General features: G+C 46.3%; 1 protein-coding gene across 3 annotated transcripts in view; it reads left to right on the top strand.

Annotated features, from left to right (window-relative positions):
* The window catches only part of HIP1R (huntingtin interacting protein 1 related), a 297,989-nt gene that overhangs the window by 51,360 nt on the left and 234,501 nt on the right, over positions 1-12,128 (top strand). For 2 of the 3 annotated variants that reach the window (XM_053368313.1, XM_053368314.1), the window contains exons 22-32: positions 167-303; positions 1,275-1,385; positions 2,519-2,577; positions 4,102-4,132; positions 4,417-4,479; positions 5,449-5,549; positions 5,658-5,763; positions 7,386-7,509; positions 8,806-8,867; positions 9,957-10,157; positions 11,291-11,382. In XM_053368313.1, the coding sequence (XP_053224288.1) occupies positions 167-303; positions 1,275-1,385; positions 2,519-2,577; positions 4,102-4,132; positions 4,417-4,479; positions 5,449-5,549; positions 5,658-5,763; positions 7,386-7,509; positions 8,806-8,867; positions 9,957-10,157; positions 11,291-11,329 (1,034 nt within the window). In that variant the 3' untranslated portion in view covers positions 11,330-11,382. Of the gene's footprint in view, positions 1-166; positions 304-1,274; positions 1,386-2,518; positions 2,578-4,101; positions 4,133-4,416; positions 4,480-5,448; positions 5,550-5,657; positions 5,764-7,385; positions 7,510-8,805; positions 8,868-9,956; positions 10,158-11,290; positions 11,383-12,128 lie in introns of those variants that run through there. The other variant, XM_053368315.1, reaches the window with a different exon arrangement.

Here is a 12,128-nt window from a genome sequence, read left to right as displayed (position 1 = left end):
AAAACATACCTTGAGCCTCAGGACTTCCACATATTTGTTCTGAAATGCTTCTCCTGTAGCTCCTCCAATGAAAGCTAAAAAATGAGCTTATTCCTGAGCTTCCCACAGTCTTGCTAGTTTCCCTTGTATGTGTGTAATTTTTATTTTATTTTCTTCTTCTTGCCAGAATTGACTGAAACCTGCCGGGACTGTGGGCAGCAGAGTCTGGACTATCTGAGCAAGCTGAAAGACAAACAATCTCTCCGACAAGCAGATCTGGCAGACGTGAAGAAGAGGCTGCAGGGACTTCTTCAGCTGGGACAGGTAAACAGAATTGAGGAATGGAGTGGGGAAATCCATTGGGGAACACTGTAATCTCACAGTTTATGCTTATTAGTGTACTTCTACACTTCCCTAGTTTGGCCATGGCAGTGAGGAGGCAATACATAGAATTGTAGAGTTGGATGGTCCAAAGGATCATCTAGTCCAAGCCCCTGCAATGCAGGAATCACAAGTAAAGAGTCGCTGACAGATGGCCATCTAACCTCTCTTTAAAACCTGCAGTGAAGGAGAGCCCACCACCTTCCAAGGGAGTCCATTCCACTGCTGAGTGACTCGCTGTCTAGAACTTATTCCTAATATTTAGTTAGAACCTCCTTCCTCCTTATAATTTGTATCTGTTGACTAATGGTTTCTTTCAGTAAAAGAGCAGCTAGCTGTGTAATGCTGGGGTGGGGAAACTTCAGCGCTCCATATGTTGTTCAGCTACATTGTCCTTGGCCATAGGCCATGCTGGCTGGGCTAAAGGGAGCTGGAATCCAAAAAAACTTGAATGGAGGACTGCAGGTTCTTAACACTTCAAAGTGTTGGTGTGGACCTTTGAAGCCCTACACTGCTTCGGCCCTGTATGGCTGAAGGAGCGTCTCCACCCCCATCGTTCAGCCCAGGCAATGAGGTCCAGCACCAAGGGCCTTCTGGCAGTTCCCTCACTGTGAGAAGTGAAGTTACAGGGAACCTTCTTGGCAGTAGTGCCCTTCCTGTGGAATGCCCTCCCAGCAGATGTCAAAGACTTAAGCAACTATCTAATTTTTCAGATATATCTGAAAGCAGCCTTGTTTCAGGAAGCTTTTAATTTTTGTAGTAGTAGTAGTAGTAGTTTGCTGTATTTTTCTTGGAAGCCTCCCAGAGTGGCTGGGGCAATCCAGTCAGTTGGGCAGGGTATACAAAATTTCTTCTTCTTCTTTTCCATTTGAGCCAAGTGTCCCCTTTAAGGACTCTCTTTCTCTTTTGACCAGGAATTGAGGCCCAAAAGCTTAGACATCCGGCAAGAAGAACTTGGCGACATGGTTGACAAAGAGATGGCCTCCACCTCTGCTGCAATCGAAGACGCGGTCAGGAGGATAGAGGTGAGATGAACCTGTTTGGTTGGTTGTTTTATTAATAGTCAACCTTTTAGGGAAGGCAGTGTGCAACTGAAGCATATCCACTTGAAATACATTTGAGTGGTAAAAAAAACCAGAACAGTAAGCAACTACCAAGATTCAAGAATCAGTAGCATAAAAACATTAAAGAAAGAGAAAGAAAGAAAGAGTTTGGACTTGATATCCCGCCTTTCACTCCCCTTCAGGAGTCTCAAAGCGGCTAACAATCTCCTTTCCCTTCCTCCCCCACAACAAACACTCTGTGAGGTGAGTGGGGCTGAGAGACTTCAAAGAAGTGTGACTGGCCCAAGGTCACCCAGCAGCTGCATGTGGAGGAGCGGAGACACGAACCCGGTTCCCCAGATTACGAGACTACCGCTCTTAACCACTACACCACACTGGCTCTCCAAAGGAAGGCAGACTGAACAAATAAGTCTTCAAGACATGTTTGAAGGCCTTTTGTAGTTCTGAAGGGAGTTCTGCTGCACCAAGAAGACCCTGTCCTTTCTCCCCACCACCCTAATTGACAGCACTTGTGGGCAGTCAAGTTAGAGCCTCTGTAGTTGATCTCATGGCTTTTTTTCAGACGGAACTCAGTTCAGAACCTCTTTTTCTAGAAAAATAGCATTGGTTAAACTTAATAAAATGGGCAGGTGTCATATGGGTGAAGAAGTACTTGAGTGGCAAAAGGTGAGTACAACTCTGCTCAATACACAACTGCGTGACTTGTTATTTGTGATATTTTTAGAATGCAGTAAACTGCTTAGCAATTTTCTTTGACATGTCAAGCAGTATATAATTTACCTAAATGAAACAAACAAATAAATATAAATTACCCAGATGAATGATGAATAGGTGGACTTCGCTGCCACAAGATGTAGTGGTTGGATGGTGGCTTTAAAAGGCGATTGGGCATGTTTGTGAAGAAAGAAGCATGTCAGTGGCAATTAGTCCCAATAGCTAAATGGAGGGGGGTGGCATCATTGTCCTGCTTAACGACTTCTTTGAAGCATCTTGTTGGCTGCTATAAAGACCAGGAGGACCTTTGTCAATTAGACCCTAACTACAGGCCTGTGGTGATGCCCGACTGAATGAAGCTCTGTTTGATTTTTCTGCAGGAAATGATGAATCAGGCCAGAATAGAGAGTTCTGGTGTGAAATTAGAAGTAAATGAAAGGTGAGTCTGCAGGATCAAAGATCCACAAGGATGTAGTTTATACTTGGGCTACATTTCTTTTTCATTTGCAACACTTTCAGCTAAAAAAAGAATTTCTGGTAACACGGATAGGAAAGACTTTTGCCAGGGACCTGGAGAGAGTACACGTGGAATACCACTTGGAGATTTTAAAAAAATTAAGTGGAGTGATGATGATGATGTGTTATGGTCATCTTGCCTCAAAAACAATATTGTAGGCCTGGAAGGCTATGATGGGCCTTTGGTCTGATCCTGCAGGACTGTTCTTACATTCTTATCTGCTACCTGTATTTCTTTATTCAAAGAGTTTTCAATACAATCACATTTCATATCACTTTTCAGCCATGAAGCTCACCCTGAAGGTATATATGGAAGGTATTATTTGGGAAAGTAGTTATCTCTCTTGATCCAAGCTGCTAATCTTGCAGGGTTGTTGTGAGGACAAAAAGCAATAATCCACTGTTTGTTGCCTTGAGCATGTGGATTTGCATAATATTGTTGGCACAGACTGAACCCCCAGCACTCAGCATTTGAACTGAAGCATGAGTTTTCCTGTTTGTTTTGCTACTGAATAACCTCTTGCTGTGCTGTAGAGGCGATTCCTTTTTACTAAAGGGTCTCTACTCCCATGGTTCAGCTCGCCTGCTTTTTGTTTTGTTTGTGTGCAGTAAGTGTAGTGTAGTTCCAGAGACCTGAAGAGGCTTTGCCATAGATAACTAAGGAAGGAGACGCTGTTGGTGTGCATGATTATTTTCCCCTTCAATATGTTCTTGGGTCTTAATGCTGTGTTCTGTCATTAGATGGTAAAGGGACGCAGGTGGCGCTGTGGTCTAAACCACTGAGCCTCATGGGCTTATCGATCGTAAGGTCAGCAGTTCAAATCCACGTGATGGGGTGAACTCCCATTGCTCTGTTCCAGCTTCTGCCAACCTAGCAGTTCGAAAGCACCCCAGTGCAAGTAGATTAATGTAGTGGGAAGGTAAACAGCGTTTCCATGCACTCTGGCACTCCTCACAGTCCTCCATACACCAGAAGTGGTTTAGTCCTGCTGGCCACACGACTCAGAAAGCTGTCTGTGGACAAATGCCGGCTTCCTCAGCCTGAAGCGAGATGATCGGTGATTTTGACTGGACTTAGCCACCCAGGAGTTCTTTACCGTTACCTTTACCTAGTAGATGGTGCTGCAGTGCTGGCTGTTTACCTCTTTTTATATCATAACACAAACAGCATTGCAATGATCCCTGGCGAAAGAATTGAAGCAATTCACCAACAAAGAGAAGAGTGAAATAACCACCCCCGTGCTTTTTCGTTTACTGTGCGCCCTCAGAGAATCAATTTCAAGGTTCCTTGGGAGAAACAAGAAAAAGTGGTTTTAAACTGTTTTCCCTTGGTAGTGTAGATGCAAACAACAATAGAATCATCATTATTTAAAATGTTACTTCCAAATTTTAGGGCTTAATCAATCCTTTGGGAGAGTTAAGCATCTTCCTTTTTTGTTTCCCACAGAATCTTGAACTCTTGCACAGACTTGATGAAGGTGAGTGCCTTTGTAATTTATTAAAGCCCCAGCTAAGTACTTGAAAAACCCAGCTGTTACCAGATGGCTGGACCTCGGGAGGGTATTCAACACTGCATGGTTAACAAGATCTCTAGATATTCAGCATGACCTTTAATTTCAGGTTAGCATTGCCACTAAGGGAAGTTTCAGAAGTATTGTACTGTGTCTGGAGGGGAGGGTCTTTTTTGTTGTGCTGGAATCCCTAAAGTCGTAGGGAAATCCTTCTATTAAACAGAGTGGTTTGTTGTTTTTGTCTCTTTCAGGCAATCAGGCTTCTTGTGATGACATCTACACATTTACAGAAGGAGATAGTAGAAAGTGGAAGGGTGAGGCTGTTCTTTTTGACCTTACGTTCTTTGCATGAAAAGTATGGGGGGCACTGAACATCTGGCAGGGAGGAGCCTGGAAATGTGGGCTACACCAGCTCCTTGTGTCACATCATTACTTAAGATTGAAGACTCCCAAGTAATGGTTTTGTCTGTTTTCTCGTGGCCTCTATGAAGCATTTCAAGTTATATCAAATGCTATTCAGATAATGCCTCTTCCTTCTCTACAAGAGAACCTGTTTTTATTGCATTCCCAACCATTGGCTGTGCTGGCTGGGGCTGATAAGAGTTGGAATCTAGCAAGCCCTGGAGGTCCAGAAGATCCCCATCCATGCTCGAGAGCAGGGTTTACCAAACTTGGGTCCCCAGCTGTTGTTGGACTACAACCCCCATCATCCCTAGCTAGCAGGACCAGTGGTCAGGGATGATGGGAATTGTAGTCCAACAACATTTGGGAACCCAAGGTTGGGGAAAGGCTGCTCTAGAGTAAAGAATGCTGAGAAGGAACTCCCCTGACCCCACCTCTTCCCTCGAGTCAGTAAAACAACTCTTGCTGCAGAACTGTATTAAGCACCCCACCAGGGCCTCCTCTCGGGGGAACCACTTCCATCAGGAATTGTGAGCCTGTGGCTCTCCAGACGTTGCTGAGCTACAGCTCCCACCATCCCTGGCTACTGGCTGTGCTGGCTGGGACTTATGGGAGCTCTAGACCATGTTCCTCCTAATCCCTGAGCTAGATAGACTTCCTGCCACAACTTGCATCTGTCCCCAGTTAAGGCGGCTTTGTTTACCCATTTGTGTCCTTTCAGTATGCACACCTGCCACCCCAGCCTTTGAAGAAGCTACCAGAGGGTGTGTTTTCCAGGCAGAGTTGCATCATCTTTTCCATTTTGAAGCATGTTTTGCTTACCAAAAAAAAGCTCAGCCTTATTGTGAAAGCTAAGTGTCCTATCTCTCGTGGAACACTAGGGGGCAGCAACACCGCAGGAGTTTTATGCCAAGAACTCCCGTTGGACCGAGGGACTCATCTCTGCTTCTAAAGCCGTGGGATGGGGAGCAACACAGCTTGTGTAGGTATCTCAATTGCTTGGGCTTTCTTTTCCAAGCCACTTGCTTTGTGGATTGAAACACAAGGGAATGACTTCACTAATCCTCTGTGTTTTTGCTCCCCACTTCAGAGAGTCTGCGGACAAAGTTGTTCTACACACAGGCAAATATGAGGAACTGATTGTCTGTTCGCACGAAATCGCAGCCAGCACAGCTCAGCTTGTAGCTGCCTCCAAGGTAATCATCCCAGAAGGAAAAATAGTCTGTACTCTTCTCAAACTGCAGAACTGGGAGCATTTCACGTGCCTACAGGCCCATCTCAGAAGCAGCATGCTTTGCATTGGGCTGGGAATTCTGGATAACTTTTTTTGCTCTTAGAACTGTACCAAAAACATCCAATGAAATCTCAAATGAGAAAAGGAGAGTAGAGTGAGGGTTCTGTTGCCAAAGTAGGCTCTAGTGTGTCCAGAGCCCCTTGCAGAAGCAACTTCCTACATAGGTAAAGGTAAAGGAACCCCTGACCATTAAGGCCAGTCGCAGACGACTCTGGGGTTGCGGCACCCGCTTTACAGGCTGAGGGAGCCAGCATTTGTCTGCAGACAGCTTCCGGGTCGTGGCCAGCATGACTAAGCCGCTTCTGGTGAACAAGAGCAGCGTACAGAAACACGGTTTACCTTCCCGCCGGAGTGGTACCTATTTATCTACTTGCAGTTTGACGTGCTTTTGAACTGCTAGGTTGGCAGGAGCAGGGACCGAGCAATGGGAGCTCACCCCGTTGCGGGGATTCAAACTGCCGACCTTCCGATCGGGAAGCCCTAGGCTCTGTGGTTTAGACCACGTGCTCAGGTACAAATATGCTTAACGGCTATAACTCATAAGAACACCGCAAGACCCCTGCTGGATCAGGCCAATGGCCCATCTAATGTCGCATCCTGTTCTCACAGCAGCCAGATGCCTGTGGGAAGCCTGCAAGCTTCCCCACCCGTGGTTCCCTCAGGGGACCATTTTCCTCTGCTACCATCTTCATTTGAAGTTTTTTGCATTTCCTGGGTTCGTTCTCAAGGCCCCAAACCTGAATCCAGAAAAAAGCACAATGCCAATCCTCTTATTTCGCCTCTTTACTTTTGCAAAGTGGCTGCAGTTATCAGAGGTTGGCTCTGGGGGAAAGACGAAGGTGTAAGCTACCAAAGGAGAGTTCTCTCCCCCACCCTCACTCCTCACTTGTTTCCACAAATTCACAGTGGAGGTTGAGGCTATCAGTGCTGATAACCATAAGGGATACATACTACCTCCAATATCTGAGGTGGGTGCTAGGAATTGCAGCTGGGGAGAGTTGTTGTTGTACTTGGGTCCTGTTGTGGGCTTCCCATGGACACCTGCTTGTGTGCTGTGAGAATAAGATTCTGGACTAAATGGGCCTTTGGTCTGATCCAGCAAGACTCTTCTTAGGTTCTTATGAGACGTCCCCATTTCAAAGCGACTGTGGAATGGCACACTCCTTTCCTACCTCTCTGGTGGTGCTCAGCTGAATGCCTCCACTTTGAGGAGTGCCTTTGCTCACTTCTCTTGAAGGATTTCCATCCAGGATGTGGGACTAGATGGCTCTGATGCAGCAGGACAAGACTAATGTCCTTAACCTGCAGACTAGGAAATAAAACAGCAGAGATTTTTCAGCATCCTAAGCTCTGCCTCCAAGTGGTTTACTGTAACAAGTAAACACAGCCCTGGTTCTGAAATGAACTGGCCTCAAGCTGCTGCTGCTCAAAGCTTTAGGTTGGACTAGCAGACCTTTTTTGCTCGTGTTTTCCCTACACCTGGCAAAAGATTTGAAAGATTTGAAATATTCTTGATGATGGCAGGTGAAAGCCGAGAAGCACAGCAGAAACCTAGGAAAGCTCCAGGAATGCTCGCGCACCGTCAATGAAATGGCCGCCAACGTCGTGGCTTCCACAAAGTCAGGCCAAGAGCAGGTTGAAGACAAAGGTGAGCTGCTGGGGTCTGGGCATGGCAGTGGAGCTGGGCGTGGACGTGGGAAATGCAGCGTGAAATGGCAGACTTGCGTTCTTGAAAATGCTTTTTTAAAGGCTTTCTAGTGCTTGCAAAATTATGAGAAGTGTGACATGAGGAGAGCAGGGCTAATATGAAAGGCTGACAGAGTAGCACCATTACTGTATTATTTATTTCTATTACCCATACTCAGGGTGGTGTACATGCTGCTCCTCATTTATCCACACAGCAACTCTGTGGGGTAGGTTGGGCTGAGCATCTGACTATCCTGGGCCCATTCAGGCTGCAGTCCTAAAATGCAGTTACCAGGAAGTCAGGCACCATTGAACAGGGAGACTCACTTCTGAGGAAATAGTGGCAGGGAAGCACAAGTGGGGAGGGGGCTGTTGCTTTCAGGTCCTGCCTGCAGGCTTCCTATAGGTATCTGGGTGATCTCTGTAAGAGGAGGGTCTCTCTGGAGTGAGGCCAGTGCTTTAATCACTGAACTGGACTGACTCCACGGGCAGTTAAGAGGGACTTTGTTTTTTGTTACGTTATGTTACACAGCACACTGTGTGATAAACTGTGGGATTTGCTTGCACAAAATGTGGTGCTGGCCACCAACCCAGGTAGCTTCGAAAGGGGATCAGGCAGTTGCATGAAGGAGGAGGCAGCTAGCCATAGAGACTAGTCATGCTCGCTCTCTGGGGCTGGCCTTGTGCCTCTGAGTTCCTGGGGAACACGGGTGGGGGAGGGTGACTGCACTCCTGTCCTGCTTGTGGGCTTCCCCTCTAGAGGCATCTGGCTGGCCTCTGGTGTGGCCCATCTTGTCTTCTGTGGTTCTCAAAAAGAAACTACTAAGCTGTTCAGGAGAGAGGAGTTATTTTGCATATAAAAAAAACCTGCCTAGCCTTTTTATAGCTGTGAAGTTTTATGCTTGGTGCCATGTGCAACTTCCAGGGAGATGGAGGCAGAACTTCATTGAACTGCCTCGTGTATCGGACTAGATGTGTCGGGGGCAAATATGTTCTATTGAACAGCAAGAGGCTTTTCTAAAAGGTGCAATAGCACAGAAGGCTTTCCCCAAATGTTGTTATTGCTCAAAATGGCGAAGGTCTTTCCTGCTACATAGTAAGTTGCTCAACACTTCTACTGAAGCAAGAACACACTGGTGAGGGGCTGGGTTTAGGGTAGCAGAAAGCGGCAACCTTTCAGTTTTTAAAAATGCCCCTCACCTCCCTGCTGAAAACTTATGTAGTTTCTACAACAAACTTGCTTTTCTCTTCCTTTCAGAGACCATGGACTTCTCTGGAATGTCCTTAATCAAACTTAAGATGGAGGAAATGGAGACACAGGTACTGTTTGGGTTCTTTGGAAAAACAGGGGGAGTGTTGAGAAGATTCCTGGGGAAGTATAAAATAGAAGCTGGGTTAATAGTTCCCAGAGTGACTCTCACACAAGAGCCAACTGCCCCTTGAGCATCTGAGGGATGAGATGTCGTCATTGGGACGTCTTTAAATAGGCCATGCAGACTGGGGTTTCACACTGGTGTTATGTAAGCCATGATTTGTCCACTGAAGAGTGAGTTGAAAGCAAGCCTTAATAAGAACGGGCAGTTGCTGCCTCTTCCCACCGTATTTAAGGCTACAGAGGTTGAGCCTGACTCTCCTTGCCCAGTAGCCCTTCTTTGGATCTGTCCGTCTGCTCTAATCCTTACCTTTTCCCACAACAGTGGCTTGATTTCAGCATGTCAGTTACAGCTGGCAGAGCTTGGAGACACAACTAGCCTTTCAGATGCTGGTGTCCTCCAGCTGTTTTGCACTACAACTCCCATCAGCCCCAACCAGCATGGCTGGGGGTGATGAGAGTTTTGCATGGTCCAAACCAGTTGAACAAGCTGTGAATGTTTTAGTAACACATAACAGCCAAGGGGATACTACAGTTTGAATATCACAGGGCAGACAACAGAGCATGGAGAAGCAGGGGTAAATGAGAACAGCGTGTCTTCGTTCAGCTACACATACCGTATTTTTCCATGTGTAAGACTAATCCCCCCCTAAAAATAATGTCAAAAATAAGGGGCGTCTTATACATGGGGGCATCCTATAGATGGAAAAATACAGTACTTGGTCCCCAGACCCTAATCCAAGTTGTGCCACGGAAGACAAGGCAGTTGAGAAAATGAGGTGTGGGACACGTGTGGGGCTGCGTGGATGCAATTCCAGGCATGAGGGGGAGAAAAGGCAGCAGTGGGAGACCTTTTGGCCACCTGGGAGTAGAGATGCCAAGTTAGAAATATTCCCGCACTCTGGTCCATGGGAGTAGATCTATGGATAACATGTGAACTAAGCAACAGTGACTATGTTCAACAGCTGCATAAGAAGTGGGGTGTCTTTGATATTTCTCACTCCCCATAGCTCAACAGAGAATGTTGCTTGTTGCAGGTGAAAGTGCTGGAGTTGGAAAAGACCCTGGAGAATGAGAGGCTTCGTCTCGGTGAGCTGAGAAGGCAGCATTATGCCTTGGCTGGTGTTGACTATGAGACCGCAGAGGGGGGGAAACCAACAGTTGCCCGCAAGCCAGGCAGCTTAAAGAAGCCTCCGGTTGCTCAGAAGCCTGTCCAGTCCCTGAAGCCAGCCTGTGAGGTACGGTATACTTTCAGCCGCAGAACAAGGGGTGTGCGTGGTTGGAGAAAGCAACAGCCTTTTCACAGCAGTCAGGCCCAGAAAACATCATGAGGCTAGCAAGCTTATGTGAATCATTCATTACCAGGATCAGTGCATGTTTGTCACGGTTGTACGGGATTCACATAGGTTTCCCCTGAGGAATCCTCTGGAGACTCTGCTTGCCACAAAAATGGTGATTCCCCGGCAGTGGGCATAATACTGTGGAGGGTGCAGAAGAGCACTGCAGTGGCTAAAGGGAGACTGAGGAACATGCTGGGGCATGTAATAGTGTCTGTAGAATGGCAAGCAATGCTGCAGTAGTAGATTAAAACAAAACTGCCTTACCTCTCCTGTAATACTAGAAATTTGGGGTCACCCCATTGAAACTGAAATCAGCAATACAGGAAAGTATTTCTTCACACATCTAGTCTGTGCAATCTGCTGCCCCGAGATAACTGCCATTTGCGGAATGAGAAAACACAGCCATTCACAAGCTGCGGCAAGGGTGGGCAACTTGTGGCTCTCCAGGTGCTGCTGGACTGCAGCTCCCACCATCCCTGGCCACAGGTCATGTGAGCTGGGAGACCAAAAGCCTCTGGAGGGACCACCACAGGTTCCTCATGCCCTTGGGCTATAGTGCCTCCATGTTTAGAGGCAACAGAGAAACATTAGAAGGCTGTGAACCTCCTGGGGTGGAAGATGCAAGACGCTGGACTTTTAGAATAATCCTCTGGGCTACTCTGACTGAAAGGGTCACAAGCTAGAGGGAGCTTCTTCGTTTTCATTTATAGTACACCATCCAGGCTACAGGACACCCTTTCCAGCCCCTATCACTCCTGCCCTTTGGATCGTTGGAGGGCATCAGCTTGAGGGCTGGTAACAACTGTTTTCTATTAACTAACTGATACATCCCTAACTTAATTGGACACAAGATTTTGCCTTAAAAGCATCCCCTCTAGTCTCAAGCGCATAGAACTGACATGCATCATCCAAAAACAGTGTGTGTCTTATAACAGTTGGCACAAATAGATTGATTAAATCTCACTGCATTAAAATTTCTTTTAGTTGGGTAGTAACGATCCACATCTTATCATTTTCTGTACCTGGTCCAGGAGGATGGTGTGTTCCAGGCACATGTTGTCAACTTCTAAGGTGTAAATGGCAAACAACGCAACCTGGAAAGGAAGAGAAGAGCAAAGGGCATGTGGGATTCAGCTTCTAGCCAGCTTGATTCTTCTTCCTGCTGCCCGGAAGGGTTCAGGCGCTGTGCCTTGCCTGCAGGCTCCAAGCAACAGATTTCTGGGCGGAAGACTCAAAGACTGTTTGCCTTTCCACAGAGAGGGGGCTGCTCTGGAAGGCCCTGAACTATAGACATTCCAACATTTAAAAATGTCTGTGTTTTAAACAGATACAGATTGGATAAATCCTCAGTTGCCTTGTGTCTGGCATTGCCTTTACACTGAAAACTTACTTCCTTGACCAAGAAAGAAGCAAAGGTACCTTTGAATTGTATAGCTTGACCTGATCTGTAGTATTAGAACGACTTTCTTAAAGCAACTGTAGGCTGCCTGTTACCTATGTGGAACACAGATCCTAAATGGGGAGGGTGAGGGGAGAAAGTTTACTTTGTGGATATCAGTTATTTATAAGCAATAGGAATCTTGTGCTGTTTCGAGTAAACGTTGGTGTACCTATCACTGTACTACAGGAGCCTTTTTAAAAAAATGTGACCCCCCCCTTTTAAGTAGGCTGTTTGGATTTCTTTGTAGTGTTTATGCTACAGGCTGAAAAATGTTTCCCCCAGGATGAAAACTCTGAAAAGGATAACAATCTTTTTAGACTGTCAGTTTTTGTATATGTATTAAAAAGGAATAGGATTTATTTACTGTACAGAAAGGTTTGACAACTTCTAGAAGCACTGAAAGCAGAGAAAAAGTCTACACTGGTTTA

The sequence above is a fragment of the Podarcis raffonei genome, chromosome 16 (assembly GCF_027172205.1).
Source record: "Podarcis raffonei isolate rPodRaf1 chromosome 16, rPodRaf1.pri, whole genome shotgun sequence".
Lineage (NCBI taxonomy): Eukaryota > Metazoa > Chordata > Lepidosauria > Squamata > Lacertidae > Podarcis > Podarcis raffonei.
This window is presented reverse-complemented; position numbering and strand designations above follow the sequence as displayed.